The sequence below is a fragment of the Hoplias malabaricus genome, chromosome 3 (assembly GCF_029633855.1).
Source record: "Hoplias malabaricus isolate fHopMal1 chromosome 3, fHopMal1.hap1, whole genome shotgun sequence".
NCBI lineage: Eukaryota > Metazoa > Chordata > Actinopteri > Characiformes > Erythrinidae > Hoplias > Hoplias malabaricus.
In genome coordinates, this window is record NC_089802.1 from 80,122,617 (window position 1) to 80,145,968 (window position 23,352).

The 23,352-nt window shown below is 45.4% G+C and overlaps 3 protein-coding genes across 4 annotated transcripts in view; all 3 read right to left on the minus strand.

The window, feature by feature from the left end:
• The window catches only part of LOC136692727 (ICOS ligand-like), a 29,551-nt gene extending 25,376 nt beyond the window's left edge, over positions 1-4,175 (minus strand). The window contains exon 1 of one of the 2 annotated variants that reach the window (XM_066666352.1): positions 3,885-4,175. The gene's annotated coding sequence lies outside the window, so the exon portion shown is untranslated. The remainder of the gene's footprint in view (positions 1-3,884) is intronic. The other variant, XM_066666353.1, reaches the window with a different exon arrangement.
• Positions 4,176-6,056: 1,881 nt separating this feature from the next.
• On the minus strand, positions 6,057-17,166 carry LOC136692006 (jupiter microtubule associated homolog 1-like). The gene is made up of 5 exons (XM_066665033.1): positions 16,971-17,166; positions 13,438-13,580; positions 10,131-10,240; positions 9,786-9,813; positions 6,057-6,962 (listed from the first exon to the last, which is right to left on the minus strand). The coding sequence occupies exons 1-5, from the start codon at positions 17,024-17,026 to the stop codon at positions 6,844-6,846; spliced, it is 456 nt and encodes a 151-aa protein (XP_066521130.1). The 5' UTR covers positions 17,027-17,166; the 3' UTR covers positions 6,057-6,843.
• Positions 17,167-18,196: 1,030 nt separating this feature from the next.
• On the minus strand, positions 18,197-23,261 carry LOC136691698 (small ubiquitin-related modifier 2-like). Its single transcript, XM_066664404.1, has 4 exons — positions 23,168-23,261; positions 21,539-21,670; positions 19,475-19,546; positions 18,197-18,714 (listed from the first exon to the last, which is right to left on the minus strand). Exons 1-4 carry the CDS (start codon positions 23,186-23,188, stop codon positions 18,652-18,654), a joined length of 288 nt encoding a protein of 95 aa, XP_066520501.1. The 5' UTR covers positions 23,189-23,261; the 3' UTR covers positions 18,197-18,651.
• Between the last annotated feature and the right edge of the window lie 91 nt (positions 23,262-23,352).

A 23,352-nucleotide genomic window follows, 5' to 3' on the forward strand; every position in this document is an offset into this window, starting at 1 on the left:
TGTGTGATTGACTGTGTGAAAGTGTGAGTGACTGGGCAAGTGTGTGTGACTGGGTGAATGTGTGATTGACTGTGTGAACGTGTGTGTGACTGGGTGTATGTGTGATTGACTGTGTGAATGTATAAGTGACTGGGTGAGTGTGTGTGACTTGATGTATGTGTGATTGACTGAGTGAATGTGTGAGTGACTGGGTGAGTGTGTGTGATTGACTGTGTGAGTGACTGGGTGAATGTGTGATTGAATGTGTGAGTGACTGGGTGAGTGTGTGTGACTGGGTGAGTGTGTGATTGACTGTGTGAATGGGTGAGTGACTGGGCGAGTGTGTGTGACTGGGTGTATGTGTGATTGACTGTGTGAGTGACTGGGTGAATGTGTGATTGACTGTGTGAATGTGTGAGTGACTGGGTGAGTGTGTGTGACTGGGTGAGTGTGTGATTGACTGTGTGAGTGACTGGGTGAATGTGTGATTGACTGTGTGAATGTGTGAGTGACTGGGTGAGTGTGTGTGACTAGGTGAGTGTGTGATTGACTGTGTGAGTGACTGGGTGAATGTGTGAGTGAATGTGTGATTGACTGTGTGAATGTGTGAGTGACTGGGCGAGTGTGTGTGACTGGATGTATGTGTGATTGACTGTGAGTGACTGGGTGAATGTGTGATTGACTGTGTGAGTGACTGGGCGAGTGTGTGTGACTGGGTGTATGTGTGATTGACTGTGTGAGTGACTGGGTGAATGTGTGATTGACGGTGTGAATGTGTGAGTGACTGGGTGAGTGTGTGTGACTGGGTGAGTGTGTGATTGACTGTGTGAGTGACTGGGTGAATGTGTGAGTGAATGTGTGATTGACTGTGTGAATGTGTGAGTGACTGGGTGAGTGTGTGTGACTAGGTGAGTGTGTGATTGACTGTGTGAGTGACTGGGTGAATGTGTGAGTGAATGTGTGATTGACTGTGTGAATGTGTGAGTGACTGGGCGAGTGTGTGTGACTGGATGTATGTGTGATTGACTGTGTGAGTGACTGGGTGAATGTGTGATTGACTGTGTGAGTGACTGGGTGAATGTGTGATTGACTGTGTGAGTGACAGTGTGAACGTGTGATTGACTGTGTGAGTGACTGGGTGTGTGTGTGATTGACTGTGTGAGTGACAGTGTGAACGTGTGATTGACTGGGTGTGTGTGTGATTGGGTGAACATGTGATTGACTGTGTGAATGACTGGGTGAATGTGCAATGTTCTGTCCAGTGTGTACTCCTGCTTTTCTACCATTGATTCCGAGTAAACTGTGGACCCACTGCAGCTCTATTCAGGATGAATAGATAATTGAAAATGAATGGATGAATTATTTAAACAAAAGCCACAGCCATTTCTTTAACACATTTTAAAAAGTAAGAATAGATACTAAACACGACAGGAACTTAAATCAGTAATCATTTGTTTTCACCAGGGACTTTCATCGCGAGATGGATCACAGCCTCTTTATTAAACCTGTCTCTGCCCAAACATGGCCGCCCACATGTGGAGGGACCCGCTCTGTGGAGCATATCCACTTTTATTGAGGGACGACAAAGCGATAAGATTCTTCATCTCATGTGAGTTGCACAATAATCTGAAACGGACTTTGTAGATGTTTACTAACGTTTGGAGGCAGAGATAAGACACGATGGAGGATCGTTAGAGCTGCGGCTCATCAGAACACAACACAGACCAGTGATTTCATGTGATTTCATGCAGACTCTGGGTTTCCACAGTGGCTCTGTTCATCAGCTCTGAGTAATGACCAGTGTGTTATAAAAGACCCACTAAAAAAACCCTTTAGATCTCTTCAACTTCCACAGAAACGCTGAACTGTTAAAAGAGTTAGAAATAAACCCAATATAAAAAGTAGACAGATAATGCACTTACACAGTGTGCAAACTGTTATATAATAATAGATAAATAATTTAATATTAAGGCTTTAAAAAGAGATGGCAATGAGTAACACTGGAAAATGTGGCTGGGGAACTTTTTTTAACAGGAAATACCACAACAGTGACTCTATTTATATTTATATTTAATGTAATTCATTCTTACATGTCTGCATATTTACAGGAACTGACATTTGAAAAAAATATATGTAAAAATATTCTTAATAAAACCCACGCGGACACAGGGAGAACACACCACACTCCTCACAGACAGTCACCCGGAGGAAACCCACGCAGACACAGAGAGAACACACCACACTCCTCACAGACAGTCACCCGGAGGAAACCCACGCAGACACAGGGAGAACACACCACACTCCTCACAGACAGTCACCCGGGGGAAACCCACACAGACACAGAGAGAACACACCACACTCCTCACAGACAGTCACCCGGAGGAAACCCACGCAGACACAGAGAGAACACACCACACTCCTCACAGACAGTCACCCGGAGGAAACCCACGCAGACACAGAGAGAACACACCACACTCCTCACAGACAGTCACCCGGAGGAAACCCACGCAGACACAGGGAGAACACACCACACTCCTCACAGACAGTCACCCGGAGGAAACCCACGCAGACACAGGGAGAACACACCACACTCCTCACAGACAGTGTGGTTTTTTTTTTTATTTATTCTTTTCTTTTTTTGTAGTGATCTGAAATTTAATGAAGTGTGTGCCTTTGTTCTTTCTGTCTTTTACCACGACACCAACCCTGAGCTGGAATGCCATCATTTATCATTGACCTTAAATTATTTAATCAGTGACTTATTATCATCACCTTCATGTTTCATGAGCATTATCAGTAGGTTATTGTTAAGTAATTTATCACATGACGTGTGACTGACCTGTGACTCCAGGTGGGCTCCAGACCCACCCCCACCCTGCACTGGACAAGCGGTTACAATTGTGTGTGTGTGTGTGTGTGTGTATATATAAATATTTTTTTTATTTTCTTTAAATCATCAGTAAAATATTATTAAATAATTTCCCATTATCATTTAGATATTAACTAATTTATCAAAAATCACTAACACTCCGTTCCTTATTCATTTATTGTAGTGTAATTTATTTATCATTTTTTAATTTTTGTTACTCATTTTAATTTCTAATCTATAATTAACCCATCAGCCTTCTTCACTAATTACTAATTCATTCTTAATGCGTGTTTTTATAACTTTTTTTCCCTCAGCTTTGAGTAAGTATTGATTCATTTATCATTGTTTTTTTACATTTGTTTTTAAATATTTATATAATTATTATTTTCTCATTAATTCTCAAACCCGTCCCGACAGCGAATAAATACCATTTAAGGCGGAATGGAACATTCAAATAAGTCTTAAAAGAGTGACGTGTGGGGCTCAGGAGCTTAAACCTGTAGATGGTGAGTGTTTGTGGCAGTTGATAAGCGGCAGTTTAAGGTGGAATGATTCACCAAAATAAAAGCAGACCGTTTACACCAAATATACAGTAAAATACAGTAATATATATATATAATATTTAACACGCTGCTGGGCTAATTCCTCCGGCTGGTGTGAGGAGTAAGGGACCGTCGAAAAAGGCGGTATTTTGGGGACGATTTTTAAGGTGGAATTTGAAAAACAAAAACAGACGGTTAAATACTGCGCTGTTCTCAGAGCAGTCTCTCTAACCCCCTCAGACTCTAGTCATTTTCATTCCCCCCGCTCCGAAAACACAGACTCTGGTGAGAAACTGGTGTGTTTTATAATTTAAATCCAGCTGAAAACGTCATTAACCCAAAGACATGCGCTACGCTGTTTCCGTATGTCGCCTGGTTTTATCTGTAACTGAATACAGCCCAGAGCCTCGCGGGAGAGAGTCGGGGTCGGAGGAGGTTTTACGAACCCCAAACATAGGTTTAATGTAAACAATATCTGAAATGTTGGTACTTACAAAGACAAGCTCTCCAGAGCGGACAGAGGACACCGCAGGAGCTCGGAGGATCAGACACTGACTTCTTTCACTTTCAGTTCGACTACAGCAGCGCAGTGTCACTGTGGACATCTCCCCGTGTGATTTATTTTAATCATATTCCAACAAAGAGGAAATGCAGCCTTTAATAGTTGTGTAGTAAACAGTCTGCAGACTTTATCCCTCTCCCCTTGTTCCTCAGAGCTCAGGACCCACACAGAACAGATCTGGATTAGAAACACCACACTGACCTTTTCTCTACACCCACTGTCCACCCCCAGCTCCACTGATCTCACAGGAGCACTCTGTACTTAGCTCTAGTCCATACTTCATCACCCACTCTCCCCCTGTTCCTCAGCGCTCAGGACCCCCACAGAGCAGGTGTGATGTGGTGGTGGATCATTCTCAGCGCTGCAGTGACACTGACGTGGTGGTGGTGTGTTAGTGTGTGTTGTGCTGGTGTAGAGTGGATCAGACACAGCAGTGCTGCTGGAGTTTTTAAACCCCTCAGTGTCTGGACTGAGAACAGTCCACCGACCAAAAACATCCAGCCGACAGTGTCCTGTGTCCACTCTCTCTCTCACACACACACACACACACACACACACACTCTCTCTCTCTCACACACACACTGACTCCACATTCACACACACACACTCACTCTCTCTCTCACACACACACACACACTGACTCCACATTCACACATACACACACACACACTGACTCCACATTCACACACACTCTCTTTCTCTCTCACACACACACACACACTGACTCCACATTCACACACACACACACTGACTCCACATTCACACACACTCTCTCTCACACACACACACACTGACTCCACATTCACACACACACTCACTCTCTCACACACACACACTGACTCCACATTCACACACACACACACGCTCTCTCTCTCACACACACACACTCTCACTCTCTCTCACACACACACTGACACACTCTCTCTCTCTCACTGAGGGACTGAGGGATAACTGTGTGGCTGCAGTAATGCAGTATGTGAACAGTAACAGCGTCCTCATATGACCCTCGCCGCAGTAAGACATTCCAGAACTGAACACTGAATCCCTGTGTCTTCACACAAGTCTGTAGTGGTTTTTAACTTTGCGCTGCTCTTCAGCCGTGTCCTGAGGCTCAGAGCCACTGCACGAACAAAGAGCTGGTTTTAATGTTGTGGCTGATCTGGACGTGTGAACTGTGTGATAACAAGGGGAACATGTATCATCACTGTCCAGGGAAAAGAAATGCGTCAGAAAGAAAGTACATTCACAGGAGAAGGAAAAGGCCTTAACTCTCAGTGGAAGTGAAAGTCATATTGGAGCGTTCCTATTGGTCCATTCATCATTAAATATTCACAGTGTGGAGGACAGCGGCGGTGTTCAGAGGATGTAGGAACTGAACATCCACAAACACAGAGACACACGTCTGTCCCTGGACAGCGGTGATATGAGAAACAGAGAAACAGAGAGAGGTCTGATCTTAGTTTGAAGAAGAGGGTGCTGTTTAAACCCAGTCCTGATGGAGAGGGACGAGGAGGACACTATGTGACACACACTGTCCTCCCTCATCATCACCATCATTATAATCATCTCTGTAGAGGCGCTGCTGTAGGTGGAGAGGAAATAAAATGCTGTGTGTTGGAGACAGACGCCTGATTTCCACTGAAAAGTGTCCAGTGGGTTTTGTTTTTTTTTTAAATAGCAGAGTAGAGACCTATTATTATTTTTTCAGTTGCAGATATTTTGGGGTTAGAACGAACACACACACATTCTCTCGCTCTCACACACACACGCTCACAGACCCATTCTCTCTCACACACGCTCTCACACACAGACACACTCTCAGACACACACACACACATTCTCTCGCTCTCACACACACACGCTCACAGACCCATTCTCTCTCACACACAGACACACTCTCAGACACACACACACACATTCTCTCTCACACACACTCTCTCTCACAGACACACACTCTCACACACATTCTCTTTCACACACACTCTCACTCTCTCCCACAGACACACACACATTCTCTCTCACAGACACACTCTCACACACATTCTCTCACACACAGACAGACACAGACGCACACTTCATAACAATATTTTATTGTACTTAGAAATTCATAACACAAACATTTTCTGTTGAACTCATTTACACCGAGGGACAGAACGAACAGTGAACGATCCTCACACCTTTTCACTTCTTCCACAGCAGGAGACGGAGGCCACAACACTTTCCCACTTCTCCGTCTGCCGAGAACTTTCGTACAGAACCACGGCGGAGTCTCAGATGAAAGTCGGCGCGTTCTCACGGACGCGAGACGCCATCCGCGAGAAAAAAAACAAAAAAGGCCTCGTTATTTACAGCTACATCATCCATTCACTCCTTCACCATCAGGAACAAGCTTTACTTCAGTCTGGACCACTATCCCAGAAAAAGAGAGAGAGGGGGAGGAGAGGGTGAAGGAGGGAGGGCAGGGAGGAAGAGAGGAGGGATTAAACAAAAGAAAGAAAAGGAAGGGAGAGATGGAGTAGAGAGGGATGATGGGGAAGAGGAGGAAGAAGGAGAAGAAAGGACAGTGGAAGAGAGCGAGAGAGTGGGGGACAGTGGAAGGTTCACTCAGACTTGCACAAATGCAGTAAACAATACTTTCGTGGCGATATAAAAAAAGGCAGAGAGAGAGAGAGAGAAAAGAAAGACATGGAACGACAGAACATTGTTGGTAAACAGGGTTTGGGGCCTGTATTTACAAAGTATCTGCATAAGAGGCTGGGCCCGGGTCCGGACCCCCGCCTCGTCCTGGTTTGGAGCCTGTGGTCTTTCGAGGGCCTGGAGAGACACTTTGTGCTGAGAGATACTTTGTGAACATGGCTCTTGCTGCTGGGAGCTGGAGAGGGACGCTTGTCTCAGCCCAGGATGAGGGAGGACTTCCCTCCGGGGGGGTTCCTGCGGCCGGACGGTGGACCCTCTCCAGGGGCTCCTCCCTGCTCCGCCTCCTGTGCCACCTCTGCATCAGCCGTGCTCTCTGTGGAGAAAAGAGAAACATTGATTGTTTCCCACCTATTAATAGCGCTAATGGACCAGGGAGCCGTTTCCGATAAAGTGGCCAAAGAGCGGAAACATCTGCGCTGACTTTCCATTCGTCTTTTATTGTGCTTTCATTGTCCTCAGATTTGCATTGTGTTCAAAATGAATTGGATTAGAATCACTACACTGACCTTCTCTCTACACCCACTGTCCACTGGCCTCACAGGAGCACTCTGTACTTCAAAAGTAGTCCACTGGTTGCTCTGCATACTTTATCACCCCCCCGTCCCTCAGCGCTCAGGACCCCCACAGAGCAGGTGTGATGTGGTGGTGGATCATTCTCAGCGCTGCAGTGACACTGACGTGGTGGTGGTGTGTTAGTGTGTGTTGTGCTGGTGTAGAGTGGATCAGACACAGCAGTGCTGCTGGAGTTTTTAAACCCTGTGTCCACTGGCCGTCCACAGGACGCTGTCGGCTGGAAGTTCTCAGTCCAGCAGTGACAACAAGCAAAGAAACCCTTAAATGTGGCCCATCATGAAACCATCGGTAACAGATTCGGGAAAAGTTACGAAGTTTCTGGCGAATATCGCCGGGGACTGACCGTTCATCAAACACTTGTGTGTTCTGGGACATGCAGCTTTATTAATAGAGATGTCCATGTAAAGAGTCCTCATTGAAAAAGAGGAAACGTATCCCTTCAAACAGAGGTTTCTAGCTGACCTCAGAAGTGGAAGTATTATTTTTCTTTTTCTTTTTGTATGACTGTTTACTGTAAAGTTCATATAGCAGACAGGAGAGAGATGTGTGCACGGATACAAACAAATGCTGGATCTGAGGTGTTCAGGGAGCAATGGAAATATCAGATAAAGTCAATAAATTTCTGTGGGTTACACAGCGCAATCAAAGCCAGTAAATTAATTGTTAAAATGTAAGAATAGAAGGGCGTCATGGTGGAGCAGCAAGTGGTGTCTCTGTCACAGCTGCAGGGGCCTGGAAGTTGTGGGTTTCTACACCCGCTCCGGGTGACTGTCTGTGAGGAGTGTGGTGTGTTCTCTCTGTGTCTGTGTGGGTTTCCTCCGGGTGACTGTCTGTGAGGAGTGTGGTGTGTTCTCCCTGTGTCTGCGTGGGTTTCCTCCGGGTGACTGTCTGTGAGGAGTGTGGTGTGTTCTCCCTGTGTCTGCGTGGGTTTCCTCCGGGTGACTGTCTGTGAGGAGTGTGGTGTGTTCTCTCTGTGTCTGTGTGGGTTTCCTCCGGGTGACTGTCTGTGAGGAGTGTGGTGTGTTCTCCCTGTGTCTGCGTGGGTTTCCTCCGGGTGACTGTCTGTGAGGAGTGTGGTGTGTTCTCTCTGTGTCTGTGTGGGTTTCCTCCGGGTGACTGTCTGTGAGGAGTGTGGTGTGTTCTCCCTAGGTCTGCGTGGGTTTCCTCCGGGTGACTGTCTGTGAGGAGTGTGGTTTGTTCTCTCTGTGTCTGCGTGGGTTTCCTCCGGGTGACTGTCTGTGAGGAGTGTGGTGTGTTCTTCCTGTGTCTGCGTGGGTTTCCTCCGGGTGCTCCGGTTTCCTCCTACGCTCCAAAAACACACGTTGGTAGGTGGATTGGAGACTCAAAATTGTCCATAGGTGTGAGTGTGAGTGAATGTGTGAGTGTGTGTCGCCCTGTGAACTGGCGCCCCCTCCAGTCTCACACACAACACCCCCAAACACACACACAAAACCCCAAACACACACACAAAAAACCTCAAACACCCACACACACACCCACTTCCTCAAAAGAAAACCCACAACACAAAAAAACCCCACAAATCCAAACATACCACCACAACACAGTGTACCAGTCATGCAGGATCACTCAGAAAAAACTACAGCAGCAGCTTCGGGTTTCAATTCCTTTCTCACATTTCCCTGCCAGCTGCTGAGAGCCCCCGCTCCTGCCCCCACCTCCCCGCACCCCTACAACCCCCCCATCCCACTCACACACTTCCGTCTACACCCCCGCAACGGTTGCACACCAATAAGTTTTTATCTGTTTACACTGCATTTACATTTTTCCACAAAGATTAGTATCTCTGTAGACCACACACACACACAAGTCAATAAGACACTCAAATACTGTCCCTTTCTCAGCTGCATGGTCCACAGCAGTCACCCTGTAGTCCATCCGTTGCCCACACTGACGTGGTGGTGGTGTGGGGGGGTGATAAAGTATGCAGAGCCACACCTGCACTACAATGTGTATCTACAGAAATACAGAATAGCTGGAGTGGACAGTGGAGTTGAGACACAACTGCGACTGCAACATATACAACCTGTGTTTGTGTTAATGATATTATTATACAACTATATATTTATGTTATAGTTGTTGTTTTTATAGTTAGTATCTTAAAGGAGCACACCAGTGTTAACATATCTCCTGCTTCACCCTCTACAGAACAGCACCGTGTATAACACTAATGCACAGAGGAGATCGCCCCCTGGTGGCTGTTACTAATAACACCACACACTGCCCACTTTGAGTCGGGGGTTTGTTAAATGTTTTTAGCTCAGGTTACAGAGATGGAGGAGAGTGTGTGTGTGTGTGTGTGTGTGTGTGTGTGTGTGTGTGTGTGGGCGGGGGGGGGGGGTAGTTGTGCTGAGGGGAGGTATTTTGTGGAAACTATTTGTAATACTTGCAACGGCTTTATTCACAACCTGTGGTCATAATCCCATAATCTCTGTTAAGGTCTTTCAGTTTCTCTCTGTGCAATTTCCTCCTTCCTCCCACAAAACACCATCTTTCTGCTTGAAATATGTTTGTGCAAATTCAATAAAATGAAGGAGTTACTCACCAGCGATCCCTGGGTTAACGTCGCCGTTCTGTGAATAAACAGGTGAATGATGTAAGAACAAAGGTAGATCAACAGTGACATGCTTCTATTCTTTCTGCGTTTATTAATCGTTTTATTATTTGATTATGTTTTACTTCCATTTTCATTATGAATTTATTTATTCTTTCACTACACACACACACACCCTTCGTGGACAGTTTCATACCTCACCCAGACACACACTCCCTCACCCAGACGCTCCCTCACCCTCACCCAGAGTCGCCCACACCCTCACCCAGTCGCTCACACCCTGCTTGTCTAGGTCTCTCCTATTTTCTCATCATTACTGTTCTTTATGGGACTCACGGCGGATGGCGGCTCATCCAGTGTGGAGCTGTTCTGAAGAGAAGGCGGAGGTGCGCACCTCCTCAGAGGAGCAGAAGGTTCTCCACACAGAACACCAGTGGGCTTCCCACCTGAGAAAACACACACACACACACGACCATAAACATGGGTAACACACAGCTGGCTGTAAAGCCCAGTCTGAGATAAGACTGACAGTACAGTGCCCACTAGCACCAATATGATTCCTCTTGCTCAGGTAAAGAGTGGGACACTCACACGATTAAACCTTTTTACTGAGTGCTGATCCTGCTCTTGCCACTTCCTCGAACAAAGTGTGGAGTGTCTCACAGAGTGGACAGAGAGTGGACACAGGGTTTAAAAACTCCAGCAGCGCTGCTGTGTCTGATCCACTCTACACCAGCACAACAGAAACAGCTTCTGAATTTTACAAAGCGTTTTTAATTACCATCGTGACTCTGGCTGTGCGTTCACACCAGCACACAACAAAGTGACACGTGTCCAGTCATTTCCTGTGGAAGAGCACGATTTGTCGATTCGGCGACATTTTACAGTAACAAATCAAGGTGACATTTTCTCAACTTTATGCAAATGAGTTGTGACGTGATGAGGCAACATTCGAAACGACTGGCCACAAGAAATGCTCTGAACCTACTGTAGACACATGGTCTACATCGCAGACAAACTCGGGCCGACGTTAGCGCCTTGTCGCCTCCTGGGGTGAATGCAATATGGTTTATTATACACACACACACACGAGAACAGACGTTTAGACTCTCTCTCACAGACACAAACAGTTTATGTAAGTCATTCTGAAAGTGAAGCTGGTTAATGGACTCTTGCTGATGTGTAAACAGTCGAAAAGCTGGTTGAATGACTGAAACCTGCTCCGTCAGTTCAGGGTCGTGTTGTTATCCGTCTCATCTCAAACAAACGAAAGGAATGTGAGAGTACATTTACAGGTCATCTCTCCTGTCACTCAGAGACTTGTGTGTGTGCGTGCAGACTGATAATCCACTAATAATCCGGCTAATAGCTCCATAAAGCCCAATTTATTCTTCTGTGTGGAACCTATGCCATAAGCAATGCACCATCGTGAACCCTGCTGTGATTGGTCAGTAGTGGGAGGGACATTGTTGAAGTTGAACAGAAGAAGAGACACAGACAGCAGCACATTCACAGACAGAGACCTCCTCAGACACGGGGTGGACGTCAGGGACCAATCAAAACACTGAATGAAGGAAACATACGGATGTCTGCGGGAAAAATAACTCAAGTAGAAGCGGTATCACGCTGGAAAAACGTGCCACTGGCGCCTCGTGTAAAATCTGCTCCGTCCCAGACAGCGCCTTCCTCCCTACAGAGTGCACTTTACAGATTTATAAAAGTAACACTACTACCCCCCGCACTGTGTACTACAGAGTGTAGAAGAAGTGTGTAGCAGAGCGACACAGACGGCGCACAACGACATAGGCTCAGTGTCAAGTCAAAGCTGCAGTAAAAAGGCCATTTCAGAGCGAACGTCTCTGAGTGAACAAAGTGTTTCTCTGTAAATTATCAGTCAAACGAAGTGCACCTGTGTCTGATCACTGCATTAGTTTGAGTGTTATTCGCTTTTACAGCACTGTCCTGAAAACAAAGGAGAGGGTGGAAGCTGGGGCCATGGGTTCCTACCCTCCTCCTAAATTTAGGCCAAATACATAGTGCATTTCCTGCAGTGCTGCCTCAGGCTCACATCCTTATTACAGCTCTGTGGAGAATCACCATTGTTCTGAAGCTGTAATTTTAAGATAAAAATATTACCTAACCTATTAAATGTGAACTGAATGCAGCGTTTGGCTTTATGACCAAACCCCAGTCGTTTATAAAGAACTGGTTCTCTCTCCAATGTTTATCAGGTTCTGTACTCTACACTGAGAGTGGGAACATAGCACCCCCCACTGGTTGGCGGGGAATAAAGTGTGGAGAACTGCTGTGGTTGTCTGCAGTGGAGTGATTTGTCTGAAGCTTTAGCCTATAAGCTAATTTAGCGATTAGCGAAGTATAGAAAAATAAATAATAATAATAATAGCCACACATATTTCATGTGATATTACACACACACACACACACACACACACAAAATACTACACACACCTGATATTACACAGAGGACACCACACAGTGTTACACATTAATGTCATTAAAGTGTCTGTAACTGTAAAGTGGTGCTAACTAGCCTATTAGCGTCAGCTAGCATCAACAACAACACACACCTCACCCTCAGACTGAGCGCTTTAGTACGAGAGGTGTTTATTTACAGCTAAAGAGGAGGAGGAAACGGTGCTGAAATGTCTTGTGTTTAGACTTAGGTTAAATGTAGCGTGTTTAATCTCTGGAGCGGAACCTGTGTGGAGATGTTTACAGTTTAATGACGTGTTCAGGACACAGATCAAATCTTTTTTTTTTTAATAGTAAGAGAAGAATATGAAGTTTTTCCATGTGTCCGTTTGTCATTTTCTGGGAAGAAAACTCTAAATGTGTAGTGAAGTCTTCCCTTGTGGATTTGAGTAAAAGAAAAGTCTCTGGTGGGTTTCACCGCCGCGGCCAGGGTTCAGTTCCGGGTGCTGCTTTGAGGGCAGCTGTGGCCTTGAGGTTTGAGCCCAGAGGGACGTGTGTTCTGTTCCTGGGACTGGAAAGAGGAAACTCATTCACAGCTGAAGTGACCTTGAGCAAGGCGTCTAACCCCCAAACAGTCCCCGGACGGCGAGGTGGTCCCAGCCCCTGCTCCGGCTGTGTGTGTGTGTGTGTGTGTGTGTGTGTGTGGTCACTGCCATGGAGGGGTCAAATGCAGAACAGTAATTTCCCAGGAGGATCAGTAAAGGTTTTTCTTCTTCTTCTAATGTGCACACCGTGAATGTAAACTGTGCTCAGATAAATATTAGAATATTTCAAATAATTTATAATAAACGCTTAAAAACATCTGCTGTATCCACTCTACAATTTTAGCCGTATTTTCTTTTAAAGCTGTGAATGCTAAAATTATAAATACTTAAAGTATCAATGTAAAGATACATCGTGATGACATTTCTCTCGGTATCACCCCAGACGATGACATCAGTGAGAGACCTCAGATAAAAAAGGAGCTCATTACGTTTAATAACAGAGCTGTGTTTTACTGTAATTACCTTGGTTTGTTAAGTATCTTTTTTACATTTTTAAAGTTATTTTCCATTCATCACACTCTGTTTACTGGGTATTGGTGTGTACTGTAGTTCTGACTCAGTTCTGGTTGTTTCTGAGCAGCATTAACCCTGTGGTGGGTTTTTACCTGGAGGGTTGTTCCGTCGATGAGCGTGAGGATCCTCCGGCTCTGCAAAGATACTCGAAGCCATCTTATCTTTACGCACGGCAGGTTTGTCCTCTTCGGAGCCGAAGCTGATGTTGGAGCCGCCGCCCGGAGGACGCAGAACCCTGGAGGACACAGAGAAACACAGAACTGAGGGAAACTGGTCGATGTGTGGTGCTGGAGCAGAGGAAACAAAAATACACACTGTGGAGGAGTTTAAAATATTGATCTGAATCCAAGCGGAATTTCACTTGAATTATTTTTTCCCCCTTTTCCATAGTTCGTCAGACAGCAGCAGGTAGTGTCTCTGTCACAGCTCCAGGGTCCTGGAGTTTGAGGGTTCGAGTCCTGCTCTGAGTGACTGTCTGTGAGGAGTGTGGTGTGTTCTCTCTGTGTCCGCGTGGGTTTCCTGCGGGTGACTGTCTGTGAGGAGTGTGGTGTGTTCTCTCTGTGTCTGCGTGGGTTTCCTGTGGGTGACTGTCTGTGAGGGGTGTGGTGTGTTCTCTCTGTGTCTGCGTGGGTTTCCTGTGGGTGACTGTCTGTGAGGGGTGTGGTGTGTTCTCCATGTGTCTGCGTGGGTTTCCTGTGGGTGACTGTCTGTGAGGGGTGTGGTGTGTTCTCCCTGTGTCTGCGTGGGTTTCCTGCGGGTGACTGTCTGTGAGGAGTGTGGTGTGTTCTCCCTGTGTCTGCGTGGGTTTCCTGCGGGTGACTGTCTGTGAGGAGTGTGGTGTGTTCTCCCTGTGTCTGCGTGGGTTTCCTGTGGGTGACTGTGAGGAGTGTGGTGTGTTCTCCCTGTGTCTGCGTGGGTTTCCTGCGGGTGACTGTCTGTGAGGAGTGTGGTGTGTTCTCCCAGTGTCTGTGTTGGTTTCCTCCGGGTGACTGTCTGTGAGGAGTGTGGAGTGTTCTCGCTGTGTCTGCGTGGGTTTCCTCTGGGTGACTGTCTGTGAGGAGTGTGGTGTGTTCTCTCTGTGTCCGCGTGGGTTTCCTGTGGGTGACTGTCTGTGAGGGGTGTGGTGTATTCTCCCTGTGTCTGCGTGGGTTTCCTGCGGGTGACTGTCTGTGAGGAGTGTAGTGTGTTCTCCCTGTGTCTGCGTGGGTTTCCTGCGGGTGACTGTCTGTGAGGAGTGTGGTGTGTTCTCCCTGTGTCTGCGTGGGTTTCCTGTGGGTGACTGTCTGTGAGGGGTGTGGTGTGTTCTCTCTGTGTCTGCGTGGGTTTCCTGTGGGTGACTGTCTGTGAGGAGTGTGGTGTGTTCTCCCTGTGTCTGCGTGGGTTTCCTGCGGGTGACTGTCTGTGAGGAGTGTGGTGTGTTCTCCCTGTGTCTGCGTGGGTTTCCTGCGGGTGACTGTCTGTGAGGAGTGTGGTGTGTTCTCCCAGTGTCTGTGTTGGTTTCCTCCGGGTGACTGTCTGTGAGGAGTGTGGAGTGTTCTCGCTGTGTCTGCGTGGGTTTCCTCTGGGTGACTGTCTGTGAGGAGTGTGGTGTGTTCTCTCTGTGTCCGCGTGGGTTTCCTGTGGGTGACTGTCTGTGAGGGGTGTGGTGTATTCTCCCTGTGTCTGCGTGGGTTTCCTGCGGGTGACTGTCTGTGAGGAGTGTAGTGTGTTCTCCCTGTGTCTGCGTGGGTTTCCTGCGGGTGACTGTCTGTGAGGAGTGTGGTGTGTTCTCCCAGTGTCTGTGTTGGTTTCCTCCGGGTGACTGTCTGTGAGGCGTGTGGAGTGTTCTCGCTGTGACAGAGTGGGTTTCCTCCCACGCTCCCACATTCTGCACAAGTTTATATCACAGTCTGAGTGCAGTTTTCAAACCTCTGAGCTGACCAGGTCCAATCAGTCCACTGCGCTGTGGATATAACCACAAACAGAACTGACTGAACATCCGGCGTCTACACTCAGAGCTAAGAGAAGAGGCAGATCTTCTTGGTCTTGATCTGTAGCTTCATTTAAAGAAAATCACAGTTTAAATCGCAGTCACAGCACTGAACAGAGACTTCGCAATCAGATTTTCTCTCCAAATCGTTCAGCTCTTTGTTAAATCAGACTTCAGCCTGGTTCAGCAAATATTTATTTGGGCCCAACCCAAATTAAACCAGGCTCAGCCGGATTTCCTGGAGCTGGATAAGTTCGCCGGGCTACAATCCAATCATGACTGAATTTTTTCAGCTTCATTAAACCCAAACACTGACCCGTGAGCCACAGGGTGATTTCCGAATGGTCATTTCTTACTGGACAATCCTCAAATTTGGCTTCAAATATCCAGCGCTCCAATACACCCTCTTCTCTCTGGAGCCACTGTGAGTCTAGGAGAGTATTACTCAGCATTAACCACGAGGACGGTGTTGGAACAATCTCAGAAGAAAACTGAAAGTACAGTCATATGCATAAATACAGACGCAGCAGGTCCAGTAAATAACATCAGTTGATTTTGATCATCTTCAGGGAAAAGCCTGGATGTTGTTCGGCACATTTTCCGAGGACATTGCTATAGAGTTTGCTTAAATTTGATCCATTTACAAATAAAATCTATAAAAAACATGTCATATCTTTTGTCTTAGTCTCTTTCTAATTGGCTGTCAATCAAAGAAGGGTGGATTAAAGTGTGCTTCATTTTGAAAAACCAAAGAAACGTATGCAATTCATTTATATTTCCAGCATTTTCAGGGAGATGCACTGTTCACATTGAACACAGGGATTTAGATCAGGGCTGTTCTCCTCGTACGTAACGTGTCAAAGGAAAATGCATGCAACAGCGTGGAGATGAACACCTGACAATGCTAATATTTCAGTGCCTGTGCAGAGCAAAGTAAAGACAGGAAGCAATGTGAATGTAAATCTGAATAAAACTGGGTTTTCCTCTCAGACAGATGATTAAATACTGGATCCAATAATGTTCCTGTGGCCATTTTAACCCCCAATGTCTGTTTTAATAGCAGCCCTGCGACAGAACCCCACCCAGTCACTCCACACAATGCAATGCTGAGGATGGAGGATATCCCCTTCACCTCAAACTGCATTCAATTACAATAACAGCAGCCTGCTGCAAAATGCACAAGGCTCTAATGTTGATTTCAGAGCTGAAAGCAGAGCACGACACAGAAGGTGTGAAACAAAGGGCGACATGAGGAGAGGAACAATAAAGATCATTTAAGTGTCTGCGCTGATAAATAAGGTTATATTCACATCATTTGCTAAAGAAACAGATTTTCCGAGGCATTAAAAGGTGCTACAAAAGGCTAAAATAGCTTTTTCGTGCTGGAAAACTGAGGTCAGCTTCAGCTTCCTTTTTTGAATTTTTCGCTCCACCTTAAATGATGCAGCGGTTACACGGAACCCCTGCAACGGTCCTGAGCAACCGCTGCATCATTTAAGGTGGAACGGAAAATGTCACACGTTTTAAGGCTTTTATACAAAGCTGAGTGAAAACAAATGCGTTTAAATTCCAAATATCAAACTAAAACCATAAAATAATCAATAAATACCCAAAAATGAGTGTTTTGTCTCCATTTTCTCTTTTTTTATATTTTACCTGGAGCTGCTTTTAGCCTCGGGGTCCATTCCTTTAAAAGTGGTGGTGGTCGTCATCTTTAAAAGCTTGCCTTTGTTCCTATGCCAACGCAAACCTTTAACACTCTTTATTTAATATTATTTTATTATAAAAATCCTCCGCCGCTTCGACGCTTTAGTGCCTCATGCTCAAGCCTTAAAACACCACGGAAGGATTTCCGCCGCTCCGATTGGCTGACATGGGATCAGCGGTGTCGATTTGCGCGTTCTGATTGGTTGCCGCGGCACCGGCGATCGTTCTGATTTGCTGTAGGTAGGATCCGTTTTGTTCTCCTCGTATACCGGTCCTTATTCACTATTTATGCTGATCAATTTTATTGTAATTCATAATAATAAAAAAATAACAAAAATAGTTCTAAGTTAAAGCTTGACATCTTAAATAGGATTATAACTTGTTACATGTGGTGAAATTAACAAAATCTCAATCAACTAAATATGTCATTTTAAGTACTGTATATTAAAAGCAGAATGGCACCGCTTTACTAAAGCATTACAGGCAGGTGCTAAGCTGTTGCTATGTGGTCACTAAGGTGAAATTTGTTCGGCTAAGTGGTTGCTATGGCACTTCCTAATGTATCCCATGTAGTTGCTAAGTCTGTTGGTAAAATATGCAGAGCACCAGACGGACTGTTTCGTTTTAATATTGTGGCAGATTGCTGTTAAAAATGTCCCCAGGGCTTTTCAGTTTATTTGGGAGCAAAGCCGACAACAAAACATCAGCTGCGTTCACATTTCTAAACAGACGTGATTCTAATCTTTTTTTCCCCTTTAATGTGACAATGATCTGATTGTTTCAGGTCTGTGTGAACATGTCAAACCCCACCATTTTAAACCAAATATGTCACTCTCTTTATAGGGAACTAGATTGGACTGGATCTGATTTGAGGGCACGCAACATGAATGTGAATAGATCAAATTTCATGCGCCATTTTGCCTCCTCACATTTCAGACAGATACATTTATAAATTATAACAATTAAGATCCACCAAATCGCCTCTGAGCAAAACGATCAGGATTAATGAGGTTTGTAACGTGAATGTAGTCATACCACCTCAGGACGTTAGATCACTGGATCTCTATCTGAGTCGGGAAGACGTACAAAGGACCTCAGAGCTGGTGAAATCTTAGAAAGCAAGGAGCCAACTTTGTTTTTTGGTAACTTTATAGAACTGTTTTATTGTAACACAAAAAAAAAAAAAAAACTACTTCATTGACATTTTCATGTTGTAAAATGTGACTGAATAAAACTGGGTACAAAAGAGAACTACAACAAATATAAAAGATATATAAAAATCCAACTATTCTGAATGAAACAAAAGAAAAGTTATTTAACGTTGACTGTCATTTATGCCCCATTTAAAAAAAAAAAAAAAAAAAAGGAACACAGAACACCCTGATACAGACAGCGTTGTGGGGGGTTCCTGGTCGGAGATCCACAAAGCTCTGAAATGCATGACTTTCTATGAAGGAAAACTGAAATGACAGAAAGCTAACAGAGGGACAGAGAGAAGACACTGTCCACACGAATCTGAGCCTGTGCAATTCTGTCCGTGTAGGTCTTAGCTTGTGGTTAGCTTTAAGCACATGAATGAGAGAAAGGAATGGAGGGATGAAGGGATGGAGGAGGAGAGGTAGCTGCTGCTTTACATAACTCCGCCCGTCTGTTGCTGAAATACATCAATCGTGTCTTCGTCTTCCATTTCCAACTGCAGAAAAATAAATAATAATGAATAAATAAAATACACACTACACTTCGGATAAAAATATAAAAAATGACATCAAAAGAACAATTCTGAGCCGTGTGCTAAGGCTAATACAGCTGTGACATCATTCCCCACCCACTAAAGGCAGTCTTAGCTTGTAGCATGTCTGATACAGGACACAACAGGGGGCGCTGTGTTCTGATTGAATCCCAATGCCTGTGTTCAGTGAAGGGGACACTGTACTTCAGATGAGGGCAGTAACTCTGCCCCTGTGGTCCCCCTCTCTGTCCACATCTTCAATAAGGAGACCAACATGAGGAAGTTTTATCCCCCATTGGAGTCTTTTAATATAAAGTCTCTTCCGGTGCCAGGTCTTTATCAGATCCTTGTTTTTCCCCCACAAGACTTTCACAGCGCAAATGTCATTACATTTTATTTTTACAAAATAACAACGTAAACAATAGCTGCGTGTATAAACTCCACTGAGCGCAGCACTGTGCTGTAACTAAACACTCAGAGTGATATAATCACAGCACAACTCTGAAAACTAAGAGGATAAGGCTTAGGTCTGCGCTGATTAAACAAAGACAGATTAGTTAAAAATGCCTTGATCTGCTCTGATACCCCCCCCCCCCGTCCAAAACAGTGCAGAGTCCAACAACCTAAGAGTTAAAGGGTCAGGAGATGACCATTAAACACGGCCCTAACCTTTACTTTATCTAAATAACAGCACTGTACTCCCTGACTGGGCGGGTGCCGTTACCTGAGCAGGCGTGTCTGTCTCGTTGATCGGCTGTCCATCAAACCGGAAACGAATCTGCCTCATTGTAAGTCCCTGAAAAATATCAAGACACACACACACACACACACAGACACAGAGCACTGTTTTTCCACTTCAGTAAAGGTTTAGATCAGACTCATGATTAAAAGCTTCTCAAGCTCCTCTTTCTTTTTCACTGAGAAACACCATCAGTTTAAGACTGAAATGATATGATTTAAAACTTCAGTTATCAACAAACACCTCACTTTGTAGTGTACCTTTATAGTTAAAGCTACGACAGTTTAACTCCGGCACAAACAGCGAGGGGTGGGAGCGTCTCGGAGCATGGCGTGTTTTTATTTTCTGAGTTGATCGTTTCTACAGGACTGTGGACTATAATCACGCTTTAATATCAGCTGATCACATCACAGTCATGTAACACCTCTACGACTCGCTCTGGTTTCCTCTCGCATCTCCACCACTCTCCAGAGCCAAGGCCCCAGCTGTAACCCTTCACTGTAAAAGCAGACTCCACACAGAAGAGTGATGATTATTTAAAGTGAAGGAGAACGTTCTGAGGAGGAAACGTGTTGTTTTCCCCTTCTTCACATTCTTCACAGTTCCCTCTGTCTGTAACTCCGTCTGTTCCTGGAGATGCAGGGCTCAGATTATATTAAATAATTAAGCACAAACATCAGTGTTATGTCGTGGAGCCAGTCGCTCCACCGCTGTTTAAACGATGAGTTTCAGGAAACAGATTCTATCAGTGAACACTTTCACTCCGGAGAAAAACTAGTCGGAGAGGGTTTTTTTAAGCCACGGCTGCAGGGGTTTATTTGTGGAAGCGTATTTCGAACAGCAGTCGCACTCGTGTTTGACTGGATCTGGGACTCTGTCGACACCTGGGGACGAAGTTTACATTTTACACAGAAGACTTTTAGTTGTTTACTTTCAAACAGAAACAGAACAATGATCTAAAAATACTTAATAAAGGCTTTAAATAAACAGCACATGCTTTGACCGCGAATGTAATGAAGGATGAAATATTAACTCTTTAATGATGTTATGATCAAATATCCAGCTCTATGAAAGTGTCAAAATATCCAGAAAATGGACTAAATTTGTCCACTTTAAACGGACACTTTGGAAAGGACCCTCCGCTCACTCCGTTATCTGTAGCTCATTTCACTGGCGCTTTTCCAACAATATGGGCATGTAAGGAAACCAACGAAAGGTGTTCAAGAGCCTCTGTAACATGGAGGTAAACAGGGTAAGGACACTCACTTCGCCTGTTTTAGTTGGTGTTAGTTAACGTTAGCTTGACTCGCTAAACTCGGTGGCTCAGATTATACTCGGCTACGTAGCTGCATTACGGAGGTTTATAGTGTCGGATGAATTCGAGTTCGACTTCGATCACATTTACAAGAATAACGGTACCTCTACATTTGAGTGTAGCTTATTGCTAGGCTATTGTCATGAATAATGTTGGTTATTTAGCTAGATACTGTCATAACAGTCGGTCATAACGGTGTTTTACCGCGGCGTTGTTCAGCTGTTGTCCACCAGTGACGTCACGGTCGCGTAGTGAGCTCGGGTTTTTCCGTCAGTTTAATAAAATTGTCAGTTTTAAAGCAAATTAAGCAGCTATTTTCATTTTAATTCATACTTATATCTGTCAGTAACTAAAATAATGTGGAATATTCATGGAGGTTCATTAAGTGGTGCTTAGTCTTTAATTAAACAATGAGCTGAAAGTCAACAGCTGCCTTTAGAAAGAACACTAAAGCCTCTTTTACACAGAACTTTCCCAAACTTCACCCAGAGGAGCTGTGTGTGAACACACACCTGTAAAACTGTCACAGACTTTACTCTGCTCCGATCTGGCTCATGTCTTACGCGTGTGAAAGGAAACCCCTGATTTCTAAAAGTCTGTCTGTGTATAAAGGGCTTGTATTTAAGAACACTTCAGTAAAACTAAAGCTCTGACACTGAATGAGTTTTAAACCGTGACACAGTTGTACTTCACGCTGCTGAAGGATGTAAATGTAAACAGCTCCAGTTCTTCACCTGTCTTTCACAGTAAGCCTTCATCAGTTTGCTGAGCGGCGTATGCCTCTTGATTTTGAACTGGACCACGGATCCGTCCTGTCCGGCCACCTTCAGGTTTATGTGCTCATTATTTTCAGTCTTCATTCCTTCCTAAAAACAGAGAGAGAGAGAGAGAGAGAGAGAGAGAGAGGTTAGAGAGGACACTTTTAATCATCCACCAGCCTCTTAGAGACTGACGAAGTACTGCTCCCTTCTTTTCACACTTTGTTCAAGACATTTACACTGTTCTGTGTTTATTCTTCTTTGCTGCAGTAAACCGTCTATTCCTCTGTAAAACCATACCCTTCATGTTGGAACATAGCTGTGAGGATCTAATGGAGTTCAGCCTCATCATCAGTGAGGGTCAGGGGCTGGTGTTGGGGATTAGTTCTGGATCAAACTCAACACTCCAACTCACTCCAGAGAACACAGTTCCACTGTTCCACACACCAGAGGAACCCCATCACTCCAGAGAACACAGTTCCACACACCAGAGGAACCCCATCACTCCAGAGAACACAGTTCCACACACCAGAGGAACCCCATCACTCCAGAGAACACAGTTCCACACACCAGAGGAACCCCATCACTCCAGAGAACACAGTTCCACACACCAGAGGAACCCCATCACTCCAGAGAACACAGTTCCACACACCAGAGGAACCCCATCACTCCAGAGAACACAGTTCCACACACCAGAGGAACCCCATCACTCCAGAGAACACAGTTCCACACACCAGAGGAACCCCATCACTCCAGAGAACACAGTTCCACACACCAGAGGAACCCCATCACTCCAGAGAACACAGTTCCACACACCAGAGGAACCCCATCACTCCAGAGAACACAGTTCCACACACCAGAGGAACCCCATCACTCCAGAGAACACAGTTCCACACACCAGAGGAACTCCATCACTCCAGAGAACACAGTTCCACTGTTCCACACACCAGAGGAACTCCATCACTCCAGAGAACACAGTTCCACTGTTCCACACACCAGAGGAACCCCATCACTCCAGAGAACACAGTTCCACACACCAGAGGAACCCCATCACTCCAGAGAACACAGTTCCACACACCAGAGGAACCCCATCACTCCAGAGAACACAGTTCCACTGTTCCACACACCAGAGGAACCCCATCACTCCAGAGAACACAGTTCCACTGCTTTGTGGGGGTTCATATTATTTCTCTTCTAGACAGAATACACACACTACTCAATGACCAGAAACGTAACGAGATTGAATGCTATCAAATCCTCACAGCAATGTTCCAGCATCTAAAGCAAAGCCCCCCCAGAGGAGCAGACTGTTCCTGCAGTGAAGAGGAACATAGTCCAGCTGCTAAATGGTGAGCGGATGAACAAATGTTGAGCGTGTGAGTGAATGAATGGTGAATGGATGAATGTAGAGAGCACTGCGCCGCTGCGGGGCCTGTTTGTCCAGCGCCGCCGCCTCAGTAAAACCCTCTCCCCGCGCGGAGCACGGCTCTGATGAACCCCCACCGCCGCCGCGGCCCGTCCCTAAAGACTCTGCCGAAGAGAATGGAGCCGCGGATAAAGCGCCACGGAACCACGTTCCCCCGCTTTTTTTCTCTTTACTCTTACCTTCGGCTTCTCGTCTGCCATTATCACCGCTCTCCTCCTGAACCTGCCGCGGGAAGTGACGACACCAGCCTCACAGAACAAAGCCCTCCGCTCCCAGAACATAAAACAAAATAAAATAAAACAAAATTAAATTAAATTAAATTAAATTAAATTAAATTAAATTAAATTAAAATAAAACAAAACAA

Excerpts from the sequence above, each read along its gene's own strand:
- LOC136692006 (XM_066665033.1), bottom strand. The coding sequence starts at position 17,026 with ATGACGACCACCACCACTTTTAAAGGAATGGACCCCGAGGCTAAAAGC. Across the intron at positions 9,814-10,130 it reads TGGATGAGCCGCCATCCGCC|AACGGCGACGTTAACCCAGG; the intron begins GTGAGTCCCATA and ends GTTTATTCACAG. Across the intron at positions 6,963-9,785 it reads CGTTAACCCAGGGATCGCTG|AGAGCACGGCTGATGCAGAG; the intron begins GTGAGTAACTCC and ends TTTTCTCCACAG.
- LOC136691698 (XM_066664404.1), bottom strand. The coding sequence starts at position 23,188 with ATGGCAGACGAGAAGCCGAAG. Across the intron at positions 19,547-21,538 it reads AGGCTTACTGTGAAAGACAG|GGACTTACAATGAGGCAGAT; the intron begins GTGAAGAACTGG and ends GATATTTTTCAG. Across the intron at positions 18,715-19,474 it reads AGACAGACACGCCTGCTCAG|TTGGAAATGGAAGACGAAGA; the intron begins GTAACGGCACCC and ends ATTTTTCTGCAG.